Genomic DNA, 22498 nt, shown 5'->3' with positions numbered 1-22498 from the left:
TGAACTCAGGACCTTGTGCATGCCAGGCAGGCACTTAGGCCACTGAGCTATATCCTTGGCCCTAAATTTTTTATTTTGAAACAAGGTCTCAAAAAAAAAAAAAAAAGAAAGAAAGAAACAAGGTCTCACTAAGTTGCCCAGGCTGGAATTTATTTGGGATGCTCCTGCCTCAGCCTCCTAAGTAACTGGAAATTACAGCCATATGCCACCACACACAGCTTAAAATTACAATTCTCATGGGTTCTTGCTTCTGCTTATATACTATAACATGAGATACTTCATTGTATTTGTAGTATAAAAGTCTCAATTTGGAACTTGGAGTTGTAGATCAGTGTTAGAACACTTCCTAGGTTGCACAAGGCCTGGAGTTCTATGCCCAGTACACACATACACACACGTTCACCCATGGGTTGTTTTTGTTTGTTTTTGTCTTTTTGAGATAGGGTTTTGCTATGCAGTTCAGGCTGGCCTTGAACTTACTTTGTAGCCCAGGCTGGCCTCAAATTCAGGCAATCCTCCTGCCTCAGCCTCCAGAGTGCTGGGGTTTACAGGTGTATGCCACCACACCCAGTTTAAAACTAATTATTGAAGTGAAGATCATGTGCATAATCTCCATTTTTAAAAAAAAAATAAATTTAGAAAACAGTGATCCATGCCAAATATGGTGGTTACACGTCTGTAATCTCAGTAGTCTGGGGAGGTTGAGTCAGGAGGATCAGAAATTCAAGCCTAATCTGTGCAGTTTAGCAGTTTAGACTATGTCTTAAAATATAAAATCAAAACCAGGTGTGGTAGCACACACCTGTGATCCCAGCACTTGGGAGCCTGAGGCAGGAGGATTGCCGTGAGTTCAAGCCCAGCCTGAACTACATAATGAGACCCTGTATAAATATAAATATATATCCCAAAAGGCCTACGCTGTATGAAGACCCTGAATTCAATTCTCAGTATCATCCTTCAGTACACATGGGGAAAATAAGATAGTGATCTATTTAGGAGAAAATTCTTTCAATAATTGGAACATCTCATTTTAATAAATGGCAATTAGCCAGGTGTGGTGCTGCATACCGTACTCCTTGCACTCAGGAGGCCGAGAATTACTGGGAGTTGGATGCCAACATGGGTTAGTTAGTTCAAGATCAGCCTGAAGAGCTAGGCATGGTGGTACACTCCTGTAGTCTGTTTTTGGGTTTTGGGGGGAGGTTTTTTTGGTACCAGGAGTTGAACTCAGGACCTTGTGCTTGCCAGGCAGGCACTTGTACCACTGAGCTATATCCCCGGCTCTCTCCCAGCACTCTGGAGGCTGAGACAGGAGGATTGCCTCGAGTTTGAGGCCCCCTGAGTGGGATTACAGGCATGTACCACCACACCCGAACTCCTTTTTGGTTTTTTGAAATTAGGTCTTGGTATGTAGTCCAGGCTGGCCTTTGAACTCACTGTATAGCCTAGGCTGACCTCAGACTCACAGCAATCTACTTTTCTCAGCCTCTTGAATGATAGAATTAGAGCTGTGCACTACCATGCTCAGCTCTGCTATATTCCTATGTACAAGATTAGTATGCATGCCAGGGATATAGCTCAGTGGCACAGCGCCTGCCTGGCAAGGGCAAGGTCCTGAGTTTGATTTCCAGTACCAAAAAAAGGTTAGTATGTTGCAACAAAGAAACATTAATGGATAGATTGATTGATTCATTCATTCATTTATTCATTGTCTTTTTGAAACAGGTTCTTGCTCTGCAGTTCAGGCTGCCCTTGAGCTGACTTTGTAGCCCAGGCTGGTCTCGAACTTGCAACGATCCTCCTACCTCAGCCTTGCAAGTGCTGGGGTTATAGGCATGCACCACCACACCTGGCCTATCTTTTTAAAATGGGGGATTTTCACCAGGCATGGTGGTGGGTGGTGGTGGTGGTGGTGGTGCATGCCTGTTATCCCAGCACTTGGGAGGCTGAGGCAGGAGGATCGCCATGAGCTCAAGGCCAACCTATGCTACAAAGACATTTTCTCAAAAAAACCAAAACAAAACAAAAATTGAGGATTTTCTATTTTAACTGAAGGTTTCCTCCTCCCTTCTTTCCCTACATGTATATATACTGTACTTTATTTCTCTTGCCCTCTCCATAACAGTTTTCCCATAAACCACTAATTCCTAGTTTTTGAGTTTTAGTCCTAATCTTTCTCTTAATCCCAATAATGTGATTTGCTATAAGATAGACAAGACTAATCTGAATTTTTTTTTTTTTTTTTAAGTTTTTCGTTTTAAAGATTTTTTAATTTTTAGGTACCAGGAATCGAACTCAAGTCCTCAGGTCCTCCTGGTACTTCGGTACCAGAAATCAAACTCAGGACCTGCACTGTTAAGCTATATCCCAGCCCCTCCTGTTTTTTCTTTTTTTGTCTTTTTGAGACAGGGTTTCACTATGCAGTTTAGGCTGGCCTTGAACTCACTTTGTAGTCCAGGTTGGCCTCGAACTCACAACGATCCTCCCACCTCAGCCTCCCGAGTGCTGGGATTACAAGAGAGTACCACCATGCCTGGCTTGTTTTTAAAAAATTTTAAATCCGTTTTCTTAAAATAGAAAGTCAAGCTGAGTGTGGTGTTGCATGCCTGTAATCCCAGCACTCAGGAGGCTGAGGCAGGAGGATCCCTGTGAGTTGGAAGCCAGCCTGGGCTACATAATGATTTGAAAGCCAGCCTGAACTGCATAGCGAGGCCTTGTTTCAAAAAAGTAAAAAATAAGATTAATTAATTAATTTAAAAAGTCAAAGGAATTAGGTATAAAGCCAAGTGATAAAGGGAACTTACTCAGATTTTTTTTCTCTCTACATATTCTGACTAGATCAGCGTCTTTATTAAAGATTCTACTTTAGTTTTTATCTTGATGTAGAAATGTCAGTATTACTGGTTGCCTATTTAGTCTGAGTCTTCACTAGTTTGCTCTCCAGACGGTAACAATTTTTAGTAAATTAATTTAATCCACGTTTACAGTCAGAAAGGGTAATTTTTTCACAGACAGTATATACATAGTTTATAAAAATTCAAAAGGGTAAAAAAGGAGTATTTACATTTTCCATTCTTGCCATAAAGCAAGCTTCCTTACAGCACCTGCTGCTAACTGGATTCTTGTGTATTCAGAGATACTTTATTCACAAAGATGGATGGTTGTGTCCATTTAAAAATAATCAACTTTGAAGATATGGAGTTGTATCTCAGTTGGTAAGTGCTTCCCCAGCATATTCAAGGCCCTAACTTGAATCTCCAATATCTTAACAAAATAAACAGCTTTGATATGTATTATATACAATGAAATTGAACCATTTTAAGTGAAGCTCATCAATTCTCAGTATTCACTTTATTTTGACAAACACATATGTAGTTGTACAACTTTTACTGAAACCATGATATATCACATTTCTGTTACATAACACACACGCACACACCCCAACTCCTGTCCATTTGTACTCAGTCCCTTACCTCTGGCCACTGGAACCATTAATCTGCTTTGTTTTTTATAGCTTTACCTTTTCTAGAATGTCAAGTGTAATCATACCATGTACTATAAGTCTTTTTTATATCTGGTTTGTTTTACTTAGCATTATGCTTTTTTTTTTTTTTTTTTTTTTTTGAGACAGGGTCTCACGATGGAGCTCAGGCTGGCCTTGAGCTCACTTTGTAGCCCAGACTGGTCTTGAACTCACAACGATCCTCCTTCCTCAGCCTCCCGAGTGCTGGGATTACAGGAGTGCTAGGATTACAGGCATGCACCACCACACCCGGCGGCATTACGCTTTTGAGAGCCGTATCTGCCTTGAACCAAAGAAGTGTTGAATGAGTATATTAAATGTCTATTAGCCTACATTTGAGTTAGGTTTTTAAAATTAATTATGTCATACTGGTTCATGAGATGAAATGATAGATGTTATGTTCAGGTTAGATAAGTCACAGTTCTTGAGGTCAAATCTTGATGTCATTTGGCATGAGAAACAGTAATTCAATTTGAAAGGAGCAAAGGATGAAGTAAAATTCCATTTAGTGCACATGGCAGCTCTTCAGAATAATTTGTTAAATTCAAATTGTATTTTTAATAGCAGCCTCTTGCTATAATGGTTCTTGAATCAAGCAAGAGGGTTTTTTTGTTAGTTTGGTACCAATAGTTGAACTCAGGCGCTGTGTCAGTGAGCTACATCCCTGGTCAAGAGTCCTTGTAATAGTGGTTTGTATTGCAGAAAACATTTAGGAACAGGAATTGTACAATAGGCTTTATTTATTCTTTGACATGGACAGGAAATCTGTAGGAAGAGACAAAGTCCAGAATCTGAAATACTTAAAATGTTGTTAAAACTTTAGGTTTTGGTTTTGGGGTGTGTGTGTGTGTGTCTGTGTGTGTGCGTGTATCTGTGTGTGTGTGTTTTGTTTTGAGAAAGGTTCTCCCTATGCAATTCAGGTTGGCCTTGAACTCAAGCTGTCCTCTTGGCTCAGCCTCCCATGTGTTGGGATTACAGATGTGTGCCACCACACCTGGTTAATGTTGTTAAAGATTTATCTCAGTCCCAGAATATTCCCCCCCTAGACTTTATTTCTGTACTTTATTGTACTCCAACTTTACATATAGGATAAAACAGTATAATTGGAAGGGAAGGAAGAGAAAAGGGAATAAAAGAGAAAAATGGAAACAAAGCTTTTGTAAATAAGGAGAGGATTGAAAGGAGGGTAGGGGAATGGGAAAAAAAGAATAAGATATATTATGTATAGGTACAGTTTCCCTGTGGTGAATGTGTTTATTACATATATCAAAAGTGTACAAATAAAATTAAGTTTTAAAAAACAGCATAATTAGTATTCTAAAATGACTGGATGAATAACTGAGAAAGGGACCTACAGAAAAAATACAAATTATTATATTTGGGTTAATAAAATCATGTCTTTGTGTAATTTATTAATAAGTAAATAATTTTTATTGCATTTTATAATAGTAGATTTTACATTCTTACTATTGTTCCCTGAAGCCAGGGCCTTCATACCTAGCTACATCCCCAGTCCTTTTAAAATTTATTTTTATTTTGAGGCAGGGTCTCAGTAAGCCATTGAGTTGCCCAAGCTGGGCTGGAGCTTGTGATCCTCCTCCCTTAGCCTCCCAGAGTGCTGGGTTACAGGCATGTGCTACCACACCCAGCTTCTTCCAGCTTGTTTTTATTTCACAAACGAAGTATATTGGGGCTGGAGATAGAGCTTATTGGCACAGCGCCTGCCTGGCAAGCACACAAGTCCTGAGTTCAATCCTGGTACCAAATAAAATAAAATAAAATAAATTGTGTGTGTGTGTGTGTGTGTGTAATATACTATATATAAAAACCAAGCATATTCCAAGCCTGGGTTTAGGACTACAAAAGAAAACAACAGTGCTTGCCTAACATGCATGTGGCCCTGGGTTTGATCTCCCACATCAAAAGAAGAAAAAAAAGCCTGGCATGGTGGTACACATCTGTAATTCTTTCACGTGGGAAGCTGAGGCAGGAGGATCTCTGTGGATTTGAGGCCAGCCTGCATTGCATAGAGAGACCTTGTCTCAGAAATACACACAAAAACAAAAAGGCACTATACTCAACTGTAGTTCAGTACCAGAGAAGCTGAGGTGGAAGGATAGCTTGAGCTTGGAAATCTAGGACAACCCTGAGCAACATAATGAGGTTACATCTAAGGAGGCAAGAAAAGATTTGGGGGGCTGGGGTTATAGCACATTGGTAAAGCCACTTGCCTAGCATGTAGCAAACCCTGTGTTTGAGCCCAAGCACTACTAAAAGCAAAATTTCTCCCCTGCCTCCATAATTGAACTTGGTTTCCTCCAGCATATTAGGCAAGCACTCTACCACTAAGCTACACCTTATAACATACCTTTGCACTAAAGAACCCAAAATACTTCAGTTTAGAGAGTCACCGTGTAGGCTGAGCATGGTAACACATACCTGCAGTCCCAGCACTTGGGAGGCTGAGACAGGAAGATGACCGTGAGATTGAGGCTACCCTGAACTACTTAGGGAGACTGTCTCAAAAAAACAACAAAAAGATTCATCATCTACTCCTTGGACTTTGAAGGAATGATACTAAAAGAACTTTACCAGTAAGTAGGACAAAGACTATTGGTAAAAATGTAAATTTAGTAACAATGTAAAGTTACATTTATATTGAATAAATCTCTTTGTTTTTTTCTTAAGGAATTGAATGACCTGGCACGGGACCCACCAGCACAGTGTTCAGCAGGTCCTGTTGGAGATGATAGTAAGTATTTAAATGGAACTCTGGTGTAGACCATGCAGCACTGTACCTGTGGGGACCTCTGAACAGGTGACTGCATCTCTCAAGGTGATTTTGTGTGGAAAGATAATTTGCTACAGGAAGGGGGACAGTGTACTATGAGCTTCTATGAGTAGGCGTTATGTGTGTCAGCTCATCTTCCGTGTTCATCACATTTGGAGCCTCTTCTGCTAGGTATTATTTTTGTAGTTGTGGTTTCTTCCTGCCTGTCCTTCATCCCTTCTAGGTAATGCCCAGATATAAAATACTGAGAGCTTCCAGGTGTGGTGGTGCATGCCTGTAATCTCAGCACTTTGGAAACTCATGCAAGAATATCACCTTGAGTTTTGAGATTGAAGCCTACCTGGACTATATAGTGAAGTCAAGGCCAGCCTGAACTACATAGCAAGACCCTATCTCAAAATAAATAAATAGCTGGGCGCGGTGGTGCGTGCCTGTAATCCTAGCACTCAGAGGGCTGAGGAAGAAGGGAGGCTGAGGCAGGAGGATCGAGGTGAGTTTGAGGCCAGCCTGAACTGTATAGTGAGACTCTGTCTCTGAAAGACAAAAAAAAAAAAAAGAACACTTGAGATATTGTAAGGATGATCTAGTGTGTTTAGCTCTTTTTACTCTTTCATACTTGTAAAATCAAGTATAATTTTATTTGTAGTACCGGGGATTGAGCCCTAGGCCTAAACTGAGCTTCATCCTAGCCCCTTTCTTTTCTCTTCTCTTCTCTTCTTCTTTTCTTTCTTTCTTTTTAAATGTTTACTAGTAAGTGTTTGCAGTACATAATGATAATATTCATCATGGGGCCTTTTAAATTTTTTATTTTTGTTTTTTGAGACAGGATCTCACTGTGTAGTGCAGGTTGGCCTTGAACTATCTATGTACCCCAAGCTGGCCTCAGAACACAGCATTCTGCCTGCCTCAGCCTCCCCACTGCTACCTTTACTGGCATGTGCCACCACACCTAGATAGTTTTAAATTTTGATGAAGCCTAGCTTGTTTTTTCTGTTACCATATGTGTTTTGGGGGAAATACTTTTCAGGGTAATAACTCTTTGATTTGAGAAAGGCATGTAATAGTATAAACAGTAGTAGCAGCAAAGACAAATTACCTTGGCAATCTAAAGAAAATTTTAAAAATGAAATTTAATTCCCAGACTGTTTTTAAAGGTCATCATCAGCCAAATGAGGTATAGTAGCGTACATCTGTAATCCCCACACTGGGAAGGCTGAGGCAAGAGGATTTTGAGAGTTGAAAGCCAGCCTGGACTGCACATTGGCATCCTGTCTCCAAAAAAGTAAAAACAATCATCAGCCATTCTGAATTTTGAGAAATTTGAATTGGGCGTGATGACCACTTCTGTGATCCTGGCACTCTGAGAGGCTGAGGCAGGAGGATTGTAAGTTTGAGCCCACCCTGGGCAACTCCGTGAGACCCTATTTCAAAAAATAAAAAGGGTTGAGGATATAGCTCAGTAAGAAAGCCCCTGGGTACAGTCCCCAGTGCTGGAGGAAAAAATCCTTAAATCCTCATTTTTCTGTTTGAATGTCTTGAGTCAGATACTAAGTTGTCAACAGTATCTACCTTTTCAGAAGAAGAAAGGGGCCAGATGTAGTGGTGCATGCCTGGAATCTCAGCACTTGGGAGACTGACGTGGGAGGGTCTCCATGAGTTTGAGGACAGTCTGTGCTACATACGGAAACTTTGTCTCAAAAAAATGAAAAGGAAATACACCTAGGGAGAGTGAAATGACCTTAAGCTTGGGTAACTATGGGTAGTGTTTGCTGATAAACATTATACTTAAAATTTTTGAGGCCATTTGAGATTTTAATTACTGTGTGTGTGTGTGTGTGTGTGTGTGTGTGTGTGTGTGTGTGTGTATTTGGAGACATGGTCTTTCTAGGCTGGCCTCTAATTCATGGCAATCCTCCTGCCTCAGCCTGCTTAGTGCTGGGATTACAAATGTTGTCACCTATTACTGTTAAATGCTTGGTAGGGCATGGTGACACATTCCTGTAATCTCAACACTCAGGAGGCTGAGGCAAGAGGATCACCTTGAGTTCAAGGCCAGCTTGAAGTACATAGCAAGACCCTGTCTCAAAAACAAAACAAAACACTTGATCACATAAGGACATAAAAAGTATAAGTAGATAACTAAATGTATTTTCATCGTCTCATTTTCTTTGTTATAAACTGTCAGAATTTAATCTCGTGAGGAGAAACTTTAGCCAAAATGAAACTTTTAAACTCCTTTAGACTGTCCTAATACTTAAATCCCTTAGCACCACATTATTGATATTTAGTGTAAGATTAAAGTGGTGACTGCTACTTTATTTTAAACTGCTGTACTCACGTTTTAGAGTACATTAAATTTTTTCCCACGTTATTCAGTGATCTGGTAAGCAGGAAGAAAGGTACTTCAGAAAGAAGTAAGCTGAAGGTTTATTGGTCATACACCGTGCTTCATTTCTTCTGTTTTGAACACTGTTGAGGCCTGTACATTCAAATTTAGGTCTTCAGGGATTTAGTCTCAAAACATATATTCTCACTATCCCTTCTAACCTCAAAATTTTATCCACAACACCAGAGGGTGATTATTGAGCTCAGAACCTGACATTTAAATGCACATATAACTAACGGACTATAGCTTTCAGTTTGTATAATTTGGTTTGACAGCATCAAACCTAGGTAGTAGTGGGAGTTTGGTTTTTATTTTTTTACTATAAAATTGTTTGGGAAGCTGGGAGCATAGTTTTTGGTAGATTACTTGCCCAGCACATAGAAGGCCTTGAGGGGGCTGGTTTTGATTGGAAGGGTAGTATGCATTTTTGTTTGCAACATCTAATATTAATCCTTAAATAGAATAAAAGGATTTTTATATAAATGGTCATGTAAATACAGCAATATGTTATGCTTATGAAATGGCCAAGTATTTATTCAGTAACTATTTCTGGAGTTCTTTTTACTTGGAACCTTCAGTGATTCTCAACTATTTACAAAACCATTGTGGTTTGATACAGATTACACTCTTATCTCCTCCCCTGTTTTGTTTTGTTTTGTTTTGTTTTGTTTTGCTTTGCTTTGCTTTGCTTTGCTTTGCTTTGCTTTGCTTTGCTTTGCTTTGCTTTGCTTTGCTTTGCTTTGCTTTGCTTTGCTTTCTTCCCATCCAGGAGATTGAACCCAGTGCATTCAGCCTGGGAATTCAGCTACACTCCTTTTTTTTTTTTTTAGACAGAGTCTTGCTAAATTGCCAAGGAGTGCTGGAACTTGGGATTCTTCTGCCTCACCTTCTCAGAGTAATGTGAGATTACAGGTGGAGTGTTACCACCACATCTGGCCCTTCTTATGTATATTTCTACTTAAGAAAGCTAGGAGGCTAGCAGGATTCCAGAGGGAGACCTGTTATTAATTCTAATAGGTATTCTTATATTAAGCAGTGTGACAGAATGCTTAAGATGTATGTCTTTATGTCTTTGGTCGTGATAATTAAATCCAGACCCTAAAAATGGTAAGTCTTGGCTCTACCACTCATAACCACAGCTCATTTAAGATTTAAATTGTAAGGGGCTGGGGATTTAGCTCAGCGGCACAGCGCCTGCCTGGCAAGCACAAGGTCATGAGTTCAGTTGGGGGGGGGTGGAATTTAAATTGTAGGTCTTCAGGTACTCTGTTTAATTCATGTAATGAGTTTGTCTTTCACTGCCTATTTTAGGTCATTTTTATGAGAGGTCTTGGTTGCTACAGTAGCACTTTTCTCCTGTTTTAAAGACAACCCTTTGTGTATTTGCTTAACAGGACAAAATGCTACCATTTGAACATAAATGAATTTCACTTACAGCTTTGATACCGGTGATTGGGGGGCTTGTTTGTTTTTGAGACAAGGTCTTGCTGTGTAGTTCAGGCTGGCCTTGAACTCACTATGAAGCCTAGGCTGGCCCCAGACTCTCACAATCTTCCTGCCTCAGCCTCCCAAGTGCTGGGATTACTGGTGTGTGCCATCATACCTTGATTCCAGTGAATTATGTTTAGTTCTGTTGCAATATTAAGCAGATATGATTAATGCATAAAATATGCATATATAGAAATGTCACAATGAGTCCTATTTATAAAATTTATATTGGTAATTACAAAAGAAATGATTTACAAGCTAAATAGATATGAATTACAAATGAATTAATCTATCAGTGTTGCTTGTAAGAGTTCGTTCTCAGTAAAAGTCTTACTTCAATAAGCCTATAATGCATTTTAGAGGACTTTTACTATGATTCAAGGACCAGTCTTTAAGGCTCAGAATGGCTTTCTTTGCCTGGCATAATGGTACAGATCTGCTTGTAATCACAACATTCAGGATGTTGAAGCAGGAAGATCATAAGTTTGAGGGTAGCCTAGGCAATTTATATTAAGGAATTTTATGGGGTTTTTGTTTGTTTTTTTTTGGTACCGGCAATCGAACGCCATGACCTCAGGCTTGCCAGGCAAGCGGTTATGCTGCTGAGCTATATCCCCGGCCCTTATTAAGGAAGTTTTGAAGGAACTTTAGAACTTGGACTGACATCCCGCTGGATTTTCACATAGCTTCTCAGTCTTCACAAGAATTGGCTGGTTTGGGGTATTTGGGTTACAGTTGTAGTGACAGATTCCCCTAGTTTGGCCAGCCCTGCACCACCACCACCACCCCTTTACTAGGGTTGAATCTAAGGCATTTGCACTGAACTACATTCCCAGCCATGCCCCACCCCCTTTTTGAGACAGGGTCTTGCCAAGTCAGTAAGTTGCCCAGGCTGGGGATTCAGAGTTGTATTACTGCCTCAGTATCCCAGAGTTGTGGGATTATAGGTGTACACCACCAAACCCAACTCCTAGTACTTTGTGTGTTTTTTGGGGTTTTTTTGTTTTTTGAGACAGAGTGTCTGTGTAGTTTAAGCTGGCCTTGAATTTACTGTGTAGTACAGTTCAGCCTCAAATTCGTGGTGATCCTCCTGCCTCAGCTTCCCAAGTGCTCGAATTACAGGCATGCACACCACACCTGGCTCCATGTACTTTTGAATTGAGCACCTTACCAGTGTTCTAGGTCTTTCTAGCCATTTTTGTCTCTACAGAGTGAATTAGGTTCCTCATCCTCCCATACTCAATTGTCATACTGTTTGTGAATGAACTTGACAGGATGGAGGTATAGAAACAGTGTGGATAACTTAGTAATTTTTTTTCTTGTTCTTTTTCAGTGTTCCATTGGCAAGCTACAATAATGGGGCCAGTAAGTATTCAGGTTAATTTTAGAATAAATAGTTGATGTCATTCACTCATTTTAATCCCCCTCCCCCCTTTTTTTTTATCATTGACAGAATGATAGTCCCTATCAGGGTGGAGTATTTTTCTTGACAATTCATTTCCCAACAGATTACCCCTTCAAACCACCTAAGGTAATTGAAATATGACAGTTTCTTTGAATATGCTGTGGGATACCAATAAGCCAATTTACAAAGGGTTTTCTTTCTTTGTAGGTTGCATTTACAACAAGAATTTATCATCCAAATATTAACAGTAATGGCAGCATTTGTCTTGATATTCTACGGTCACAGTGGTCTCCAGCACTAACTATTTCAAAAGGTAGTAGATGAAGTATTTGATATGAAACTGGCTTTGTCTTAATGTTTGTTTTGTTTTGCATTTTGTTCTGTTGGTTTTTTACTGGGGATTTCTGTCCTTTCTATTTTGAGACCAGTGTCTTGCTGAGTCACTAAGTTGCCCAGGCTGGGCTGAAACTTTCAGCTGTCCTTCCTCAGCCTCCTGAGTGCTGGGATCATAGGCCTGCACCACCATACCTGTATTCTTTTTTTGTGTTTGTTTGTTTATTTGTTTGTTTGTTTTTTCCCAGTACCGGGAATTGAACTCATGACCTTGCACTTGCCAGGCAGGCGCTGTGCCGCTAAGCTAAATCCCCAGCCCTCCTGTATTCTTTTTAATAGGAAAAATTTCTCATAGTGTGAAACAGACCTTTGGTGTGTGTAGTTTTTTTGTTTTTGTTTTTGTTTTAGCAATCTCTCTTAAATCTGAAATAGACCTGGGACAGCTGGAAAGAGTTGGATTTTCAAGTGTGGGTATTCTTTGGTGTGGTGACTAGTTTACTGTGCTACTTAAGGACAAGCAGGAAGGTAGGCATTTGGTATGAATGGCTTTTTAAGACCAAAAAGTAGAAGCCAGACATGGTACATGCCTATAATTCCAGCTGCTTGGGAGGGTACAGCAGGAAGATCACAAGTGTGAGGCCAGCCTGGGCAATTTAATTTAGCAAAATCTTATATCAAAGTAAAAGAGGAGAAGCACTGGGGATATAACACAGAGTGAAGCTTTGGATTTCACCCCCAGTACACACACACACATACAGAAACACACACACACACAGAAAGCAATTACTTTAATGAATATTGTCTCACGTGCTGATTTGAAATTGTACAACACTTCTGCCTGGTGGTGCACACCTATAATCCTAGCACTCAGGAGGCTAAGGCAGGAGGATTGCCTTGAGTACAAGACTAGCCTGGGCTACAGTGAGTCCAAGTCCAACCTGAACTACACAGCAAGACCCTGTCTCAAAAAGGAAAAAAACAAAACAACAAAACGAAAAAACAGTAGGAGTAGATAGAAATCAGTTCTTCTCCATGCACCTAAGAATATTCGTCCTTACAGCTAGAATGGGAAAATACTTTTTAAAAAAAAGAAAATTGTATATGTTGTAAGGGTGAATTATATAGAAAAGTATGTTACATGGCTAGAAATAGACTAAGTTTTGGTAGTTGGCTGTTGAATTCTGTTTTTTGTTATTGTTTTGTTTTGGTCTTTTGTTTGTTTTTTTACTCAGGGTCTCACTTTGTAGCCCAGGCTGGCCTCAAACTTGTGGCAGTTCTCCTACCTTAGCCTCTTGGTGCTGGAATTATAGGCATGTGCCACTATTCCTGGCTAGGATAGTGAATTTTGAAAAACAGAAAATATTTTTTATCTACTCCCAATTATATGGCTTCTTTAGTGAATATATTCAGTCAAGAAGAACACAGTCTCAGGTGAAGAATAAAGAATGTATATATGTAAAGATTTCAGCTCTACCTCTTATTGAATGAGATGTGAGGCACATTGGCTTCTGAATTCTTAAGGGTTTTTTTCCTGTAGAATGGGGATGATAATAAATATTTCATTTACTATGAAAGTAAAAGAAACAAAAATGCTGTTAACTGATTCCTTATAAGTACTTTAATAACTGAGATAAAGGCACAGTTACCAAAAGTGTTGGACATTTATCTTGTAAGTTGGATGTTAAGACTTATATACTCTTAAAATTAATTTTTTTGTTTGGTTTGGTTTTTGGTTTTGAGACAGAGTCTCACTGAAGGTCAGGCTGGCCCTGAACTTACTTTGTAGCTAAGGTTGGCCTCAAACTGAGGGAATCCTCCTACCTCAGCCTGTCTAGTGCTAGGATTATAGGTGTATCCTATGACACTGTCGTGGTGGCACATGCCTACAGTCCCAGCACTCAGGAGGCTGAGGCAGGAGGATTGCCCCAAATTGAGGCCAGCCTGAACACAGCAAGACCTTATCTCAAAAAAAATTTAAAAAAAAAAAAAAAAAAGAATAAAACTACACAGCATTAAACTAAAATTTCTGAGGGCTGGGGGTATAGCTCAGTGGCAAAGCACCTGGCTGGCAAGCACAAGGTCCTGAGTTCAATTCGAGGTACCAAAAAAAAAAGAAGTTAAATTAAAACTTCTGGCCAGGTACTGAAACTACTGGCCACGCCTGTAATCTCAGCACTGACTCAGGAGGTTTGTCATGAGGTCAAAGGCAGTTTGTTTTTTTTTGTTTGTTTGTTTTGGTTTTTTTTGTTTGTTTGTTTTTCTCCCGTACCGGGAACTGAACTCACAATCTTGTGCTTGCCAGGCAGGTGCTTTGCCGCTGAGCTAAATCCCCAGCCCCTCAAAGCCAGTTTGAACTACATAGTGAGACCACCCTGTCTCAAAAAATAAAATTTCTGAAGGGTTAGGCAAAAATAACGAAAAACCAGGGAACACTGTTTTGTGTTATTTTGGCTTGTTTCTGTTTATGGAGACAGTATCTTGCTATGTAGTCCAAGCTGGCCTTGAACTCAGATCAATGCTCCTGTCTCACTTTCCTGAGTGCTGGAATTACAGGTATATGCCTCCACTCCTAGCCAAGAAACCACATTTTACAAAGTTGTGAACAAAGTAGTTTTCCAAAGAAGTGACCCTTTTTCTTTTAGAGGGCGACTTTTCATTTCAGACACTACTTGAGAAAGTAGCACACCTGGTCTTTTTATCATCTGGTCTAGTACGGGCTGTGTTGATTTCTCTTTGTTCCCCAAGTGTCAGTAGAGATGTAACTCTAATGGGACCACAAAAGTCGAAATTTTGTAATTGTCTGTGGGCCATGTGCTGGATAGCTGAAGTTGATACCATCTCTTTTTCCTTGCCCTTCTCATGCCTAGGGTTGCCTTAATTGTGTGTGTAATGTTAATTATCCTTTCACATATAGTCTGTCTTAAAGGCAGTGATTTTGACCTATATTCCCCTTCCTCATGAAATGAACCTTGGGGTTCCCACACACTAGGCAAGTACTCTACCACTAAACTGTACCCAGACCCCCTTGAGAACAGGCCTTGCCAGGTTACCAAGGCTGCCCTCAAACTTGGTCCTCTGTGCCTGGCACCACCTTTTCTTTCCTCCTTTTTGAAGATATGGACTGAACCCTAGGCCTTGTGCACCCTAAGATTCACTCTCACACTGAATTCTCCCCTCACCTACTTTGAAAATACACGTTTGGCGACCTAGATACACAGAAAATTCAGAGAAAGCAAATAATTGTACTGTAAAACCACTCAGCTGTATTTTTAGAATTGAAAGTGACTATTGGTTATGATACTAAAGAAAAAAAATTTTTAAAAGATGTAGCCAGGGATTTGGTGGTGTAGCGCCTGCCTGGAAAGTGTGAGTTCCTGAGTTCGCTTTCCGGTGCCCCCCCACTAAAAGAAAGAAAATAAATATAAACAGATGAGGAATGTATATGGGTGAAACTTGAACGAAGAACCTGGGTAGGCTGCAGTAATAGAAGTTAATTCTGTTTACAGAGGAAGAATGTGTAACACATACTAAGCCAACACCAATTTTCCATGGATTGGAAGATTCATGGAATCCTTTCACTAATAATCCATTCACCAAGTCTAAAATATTGGTAGCCCACTTCCCTGTAAAAGCTGTTTCTTTAAAATGTATCTTTGAGGCGGGCGTGGTGGCACACACCTGTAATCCCAGCACTCAGGTGGCTGAGGCAGGAGGATCTTTGTGAGTTCAAGACCAGCCTGGGCTACAAAGTGAGCTCAACGCCAGCCTGAACTGTATAGTGGACCCTGTCTCAAAAAGACAAATAAATAAATACAGTAAAGTTTATCTTTGAGCTGTGATGTAGCTTTGCAGTAGAGCACTTTTATGTTGAGACAGGGTCTCACCACATTGTCCAGATTGGGCTTGAATTTGGCTTGATTGGGCTTGAGCTCTTTCTGCCTCAGGTGTGCACCACCACCCTTAGATAAATTTATGCTTTTAATTTTATGGGGTTTTTTTGTTGTTGTTTTTTGTTTTTAATTTTTTGAGACAAAGTCTCACTATTCTGGCTGTCCTTGAGCTCACTATATAACCCAGGCTGGTCTCAAACTTGAAACAATCATCCTGCCTTCACCTCCTGAGTGTTGTGATTACAGGTGTGTGCCACCACGTGTGGCTAAAGTTTCTTTATTATAAAAATAAGTAAAGGGAACTTGTGCCTCCAATTTTGGCAGCATTTCTAACTTTAGATGACTTGTGCTCTTGTCAGTTTGTTGTTGTTTTTGTTTTGTTTTTTTTCTCTTATCAGTTTGATAGGTCAGAATTTTTTCTTTCTACATTCAGTACTTTCATGAACATTTAGAAATCTGTTACTCCTTGTTGTCATTTCCAGGAAATACATGAAATCTTTCCTAATTGGTGTCAGACTGTTCTTCTCACATTAAAGAGGGCATCAGGTGATGACACCTGGCAGTAAGAAGAAAAGGTGTTAGGGAATGCCATTGGCCAGAATTGTGGGCAATGGTGGTGAAGAAAGAGTCAGAGAATATCTTTCTTGGTGCCCCTCCCATATACTTGGAAGGCAAGAAAATAGCTTTTTTTGTTGCTAAACTGTCAACTTTTTACTCATCTCTCAGAAGTCCTTGGTCTTTGTAGAATAGATTTGATGGGAAAATGAGTAAACCTTTTCCTCCTGAATTTGATGGTTTTGTGGGACTGAAGGCTCAAAGTCTTTGCCTGTTGGTACAAAGCATAAGTGAATTGAGTTCTGTTAGCATCATGATAGAAGATTTTCAGTTTATTTCATTATATCAGTCTCTTGAACTTAATGTAGTGACCATGATCACCTCTTTTTAATTCAGTAAAGAGTATGTAAGTTAATGACAGATTTGAACAGAGGAAATTATACTATTGAGATTTCTATGCCACGTACCAGTTTATCACTGAGGAAATGTCTAAATCTTCACTGAAAAGAGTTTGAGAACTTGGTAGTAATACGTTGCATCCTGTTACTAAGACTCTGACCATCCCCATGTAGAGGCAAGCACTGGCCTTTATTTTCCAGACTCAGACTGAATTCTTTTCAACTAAAAATAAAACAAGCTGGCACACACCTGTAATCCTAGCACTCGGGAGCCTGAAGCAGGAGGATTGCCATGAGTTTGAGGCCAGCCTGAGCTATATAAAGTGAGTTCAAGGCCAGCCTCAACTACATAGTGAAACCCTGTCTCAAAAAGACATAAACAAACAAAACAGATCCATTGTATTTTGAAACAATGGTACCTGCCCCTGAGAAAACAGTGTCTGTTGGATCTCAAGACTGTCATTTTTACCAAAGATAAGTATTTAATAGTGATGGTTGTCTTTGGAATTTTAGAAACCATTGTTCCCTGAACTTGGGCTTCTGAAAATTGAATTTTATAGACTCTGGTAAGTGTTGTTGGACTTAGAAGACTTGCTTTTTCTTTTTTTTTTTTTTTTCTGTGGTATGGAATGTTGAACCTAGGGCTTCATGTGTCCTAGGCAAGTACTGTACCACTGAGCTATACCTCTAGTAAGGCTTCTTTAATTCTGTTGTTTTCCAATTCCTGTTTCAGGGCCAGTGAACAAGTCACTTTTTTTTTGCAAGAGGGAAGGGGGGGGGGCTGGTCTTTGAGACAGGGTCTCTGTGCTGTTCAGGCTGACCTTGAACTCACTTTGTAGCCTAGGCTGGTCTTGAACTTGCCACGATCCTCCTGCCTCAGCCTCTCCAAGTGCTGGGATTACAAGTGTGCCACCATGCTCGGCTAGGCTAGGTTCTTTAGGAGTTCAGGCATAAAGAGCCAGTGGTACTCTTCTTACACATAGCATAATTGTGAAACTTTGAGCAAAAGCATTGATTCTTACCTTGGAGACTAATAGGCATTCAGCATTAACTTTTTGCTATTTTTATTTTAGTTTTTCATTTTAGTTTTCTTTTTTTTTATTTTAGTTTTCTATTGGCTAAATCTGAAATCTGAGATTTTTGTTTTGCTTTGCTTTGCTTTGCTCTGTTTTTTGAGACAGGGTCTTCCTGTGTAGTCCAAGTTGGCCATGAATTCAACAGCAATCCTCTTGCTTCAGCCTTCCTAGTGCTAGGAACAGGCATGTGCCTCCTTATCGAGTTGTTTGCACTTCTCAGAATCTCTGATGATTACTGTTACCAAGCACTACTGTGTAAATAAATCCCTCCCCTGTACTAGGGACTGAGTCCAATTTATTGTGCATGCTAAGCAAGTGCTGTACCACAGAGCTACCTCCCCAGCTCTGAATAGGTTCTTAGAATTTTCTCATGTGTGGCCATCTTACGTTTCTGTCAATCTTTGTTTTTTACCTCTACTAACTTCCACATTTTTTTTTCATCCTAGTACTCTTGTCCATCTGTTCTCTGTTGTGCGATCCCAATCCAGATGATCCTTTAGTGCCTGAGATTGCTCGGATCTACAAAACAGATAGAGAAAAGTAAGTATGGCCTCTGGATGACAAGGTGTCTGTGGTAGGGTAGAGATGTTTGTCTTAAATCTAAGGGCTGACTATGGGCCAGATATTTAATATTAAATCTTAATATATTCCCCAGAGGACAGGAAATGGAGTGTGACTCTTACTTTTTTTTTTTTTTCTTTTTTTGGTACCGGGAATCAAACTCATGACCTCAGGCTTGCCAGGCAAGTGCTTATGCCGCTGAGCTATATCCCCGGCCCGACTCTCACTATCTAGAAAACTTTTTTTTTGTAGTTAGGATCTCACTTGCTGTATAGTCCAGGCTGGCTTCATACTCACTGGGATCCTCCTGACTCAGTCTGCTGAGTACTGGGATTACAGGCACACTCCACCATGCCTAGCACAGCAGAACCTTTCTGTATTGCTTTTTTGTTTATTTTCTTTTGGTTTTGATTTTTATCTTTTTTTAATCTTTTGTTTTTGTTGTTTTGTTTTTGTTCTTTCTTGCTATATTGCTCAGATTGATCTCAAACTCCTGGGTTCTAGTGATCCTCCTGCCTCAGTCTCTTGAATAGCTGGTGCTACAGGCACATGCCACCATGCTTGACCCTACACACCTTTTTTTAACAGAAGAAACACATAATTTTTTGCTCTGTTTAGCTTACTGCAGTGTCATCTTAGAGCAGTAAACCCATTCATTTTGTCAGACAGATTTTGAGGTCTTTCAGAACCTCTTTTCTCATTGATACAAAGGAAGGTATTTGTTTAGTCACAATTAGTATATGCTTTCAAAAACTGCAAAGCCGGGGATATGGCTTAGCAGCACAAGCACCCGGTGGCAGGTGCAAGGTCCTGAGTTCGATTCCCGGTACCAAAAATAAAAAACTGCAGATAAGCTGGGTAGAGTGGTGTACCTGTAATTACATGGGTAATTCCAGCATTCAGGAGGTTTATGTGGGATCGTGAAAGTCTTAAGGCCAGCCTAGGCTACATAGTGAGTTCAAGGCCAGCCTGAACTGCATAGTGAGACTCTGCCTCAAAAAAAAAAAAAAAGATATAATGGTAAATAGGGAGATCGAACCTTTGCAAATGAGAAGAGGAACTAAAGATGAGAGGGAGAGGACATTAAGGTGTTTTATATACATGTATTAACTCCCCACAATGAATGTAATCATATATAGGAAACATATACAAGTAAACCATGGAGGCAAGCAGGGATTGAACCCAGGGCCTTGTGCATGCAAGGCTAGAAGTCTACCACTGAGCTACATCCCCAGCCCCATAATAAACTTTTTGAGACAGGGTCTCACTATGTAGCTCATGCTGGCCCTGGACTTGTCATCTTCCTGCCTGAGCCTCCTGAGTGCTGGGATGAGAGACATGCATCACCATGCCTGGCACTAATACTTTTTTAAAAGAGAATTTAGGATATTTTTAAGAAATACATTAATCAAGCTGGGCATAGTGGTATATCCCTGTAGTCCCAGCACTTGGAAGTCTGAGACCGGAGGCACAAGTTCAAGACCAGTCTGTGCTACATAGTCCAAGACAAGCCTGAATTACAGAGCTAGACCCTGTCTCAAAAAATCAAAAGAAAAAAGAAATTGATTAGTCAAGTATATGCCAGGAAATGCTAAAATTTAATCACAATCCTCTATAAATTGCCTTTACATGAAAGTGTTTTGCATTTTATAGCTCTTTTTCCTATAATTGAATAAAGGCTTATTAGAAATTTGAGTTAGAAATGACTTCTAGGCTCTGGGTGTGCTGTAATCCCAGCATTGGGGAGGCTGATGCCAGGAGTATGCCACAAGTTCAAGGTTAGCCTGAACTACTTAGTAAGACTTTGTCTCAAAAAAACAAAACAGAAAAAGAAGAAATAGTGCTAGGTGTGGTGGCGCACACCTGTAATCCCAGCACTTGGAAGGCTGAGGCAGGAGGATCACTGTGAGTTTATGGCCAGCCTGAACTGCAGAATGAGACCCTGTCTCAAAAAAAAAGATAAAAAAGAAGAAATAACTTCTAAGACATTTGCTTCAGTGTCCTAGATTATTCCCCTCAAGTTACTGGTGGGAGAAGGAATGAAATCTGTTACTGACACATCACCTGTGTTAAACCAAGCTTCTCTTTATGTGTACAGGTACAACAGAATAGCTCGGGAATGGACTCAGAAGTATGCGATGTAATTAAAGAAATTATTGGAAAACCTCTACAAATAAAGATAGGGGAGCTCTGAAAGAGAAAGTCCTTTTGATTTCCATTTGACTGCTTTCTATGAGCCCACGCCTCATCTTCCCCTGTGCACATGTTTACCTGATACAGCAGTGCTGCGTGTTGTACATACTTGGAAACAACAAACTAGAAATACTGTACTTCTGTACCAACATTGCCTCCTAGCAGAGAAGTGTATGTGTGACAAGCCAGTTCTTCAGGCATAACCTAGGTGTGAGACTGAAAAGCTTTCCTTACTGACGTGAATTTGGTAACAACAAGCTCTTGTGAGGGGTGGTGGGTACATGGTGTGCTTGGATGGGGAACAGCTCCACTGACCTGTAGGAGGTATTTTTAAGTGGAATCCGTTTTAAACTCACAACAGTTATGAAAAGAAAGGTGAAGAACGTGAAGCTGTTTCTGTATTCATTTTATCCTGGAGGACCTACAGCTTAGGTGAAGTTGTGACCAACCAGAGTAAATTCTACCCACATCCTGGATTTTAAGGTCTAAGTTTAACTGGTCAACATTGAAATGGATTGGAGCTATTAGTACATAAAGTGTGACGGGCTTTGTTCCCAACTGTTTTACGTCTCTGCCCCTTCAACCTTTATCCTTTCAGCTCCTTTCTCTCCATATTCTTTGGTTTGTATGTGGTTTCTCAGTTAATACATAGCTAATAGCTCTTATTTTTCTTATGTTTTTAACTGCTTAGGTCTATTTGGATGTAAGGGTGAAAATTCATTTGATGGAAATACTTGTGTATATTTAAAGACCCAATTGCTCCTCTGGAGCTTGTACGTTCAAGAATGATTAATCTGTGTAATAAACTGATTACTACAGTCATTACATTTAATTTTGTGTGAATAGGCTTTTTGATTTTAAGAACTTTGTCTAGCTGAGATTAGTGGTGGATTTTCCCCACTCCTAAAATGTTTTTGTTTATACCGATTGCATTTCAAAATCATGAAACAATTCCAGTTTACATAGTAAAAAAAAATCTTGAGAGTAATTTTATTGAACTCTAAGAGACATAAACTTGAAAACATTTTCATAAAACCTATATGTGCAGCATTTTGGGAACATGACTGTTAAAATAAGAAATTTGCTTTATTAATGAAGCTAAGCTGCATTTCATCAAAATCTTGTGACATTCCCTTGGTGCATAAGACGTAAGAACACAAAGGCATTGCTATTTGGAAGTTAAGCCTCTGTGATTGTAATTACAGAAGAGCAACTTTGACCAGACCTGGGAAACATGAGCACAATCTTGTATTGGAGAGTCTGCGTAATTACTTTGCACTAACATTTAGAAGGATGTTCATCCAGTTTTAAATTGTATTGTATGTGGCTTTTTGAAGTCTTCCCTTGACTTTAGTAAAATGTAGTTTGAAACTTGTAAACAACTTTGTTTGCCAGAAACATCACTCATGTGAACTCGGCAAGTTACCTTTTCCCTTCTTTTCCTACTCTGACTGTAAACCAGGCCAGCCTGAAGGCCGTGCCCGACGCTCTCCAGCCATCAGGTTCTTTAGAATGCATCTTTACACTCTTGCACAAAAACTGAGGAATAAATGTCCATTGCTTTTGGATTTAAAGTTGTCCACCTTGTCTCATCTCTCAGTGCCACTGCTTCTTCACCTCACACCACCTGTGGTATAACCCACATGCTCCTTACAGTTGTGCATTTTTTAGCTGCTGGCTGCTTATAAGCATTTTGAGACTGTTTCTTAGCATCCTGGACCTTGCAGGAAACGTTTGACTGTTAACAGTTTGTGGGGAGTAGCTAGGCATGGTAGTGTACGCTCAGGACTCGGGAGGCTGAGGCAGGAAGGTCACTGCAGGTTGGAGGCCAGCCTGGGCTACATAGTGAATTCAAGGCCACCCTGAACTATATAGCAAGACATTATCTTAAAAAAAAAA

At 40.0% G+C, this 22498-nt stretch overlaps 1 protein-coding gene across 5 annotated transcripts in view; it reads left to right on the top strand.

The window, feature by feature from the left end:
• Ube2d2 (ubiquitin-conjugating enzyme E2D 2) overlaps positions 1 to 22173 on the top strand; it is a 53421-nt gene extending 31248 nt beyond the window's left edge. For 3 of the 5 annotated variants that reach the window (XM_005382060.2, XM_013512969.1, XM_013512968.1), the window contains 6 exons: positions 6212 to 6275; positions 11522 to 11553; positions 11642 to 11719; positions 11801 to 11906; positions 18292 to 18385; positions 20505 to 22173. In XM_005382060.2, the coding sequence (XP_005382117.1) occupies position 6275; positions 11522 to 11553; positions 11642 to 11719; positions 11801 to 11906; positions 18292 to 18385; positions 20505 to 20550 (357 nt within the window). In that variant the 5' untranslated portion in view covers positions 6212 to 6274 and the 3' untranslated portion in view covers positions 20551 to 22173. Of the gene's footprint in view, positions 1 to 5543; positions 6118 to 6211; positions 6276 to 9530; positions 9613 to 11521; positions 11554 to 11641; positions 11720 to 11800; positions 11907 to 18291; positions 18386 to 20504 lie in introns of those variants that run through there. The other 2 variants (XM_013512970.1, XM_005382059.2) reach the window with 2 other exon arrangements.
• The last annotated feature ends 325 nt before the right edge of the window (positions 22174 to 22498 follow it).

The sequence above is a fragment of the Chinchilla lanigera genome, unplaced genomic scaffold, assembly GCF_000276665.1.
Source record: "Chinchilla lanigera isolate Chin_1 unplaced genomic scaffold, ChiLan1.0 scaffold00017, whole genome shotgun sequence".
NCBI lineage: Eukaryota > Metazoa > Chordata > Mammalia > Rodentia > Chinchillidae > Chinchilla > Chinchilla lanigera.
Note: the sequence above shows the minus strand (reverse complement) of the source record. Positions and strands in the feature narration are given on the sequence as shown.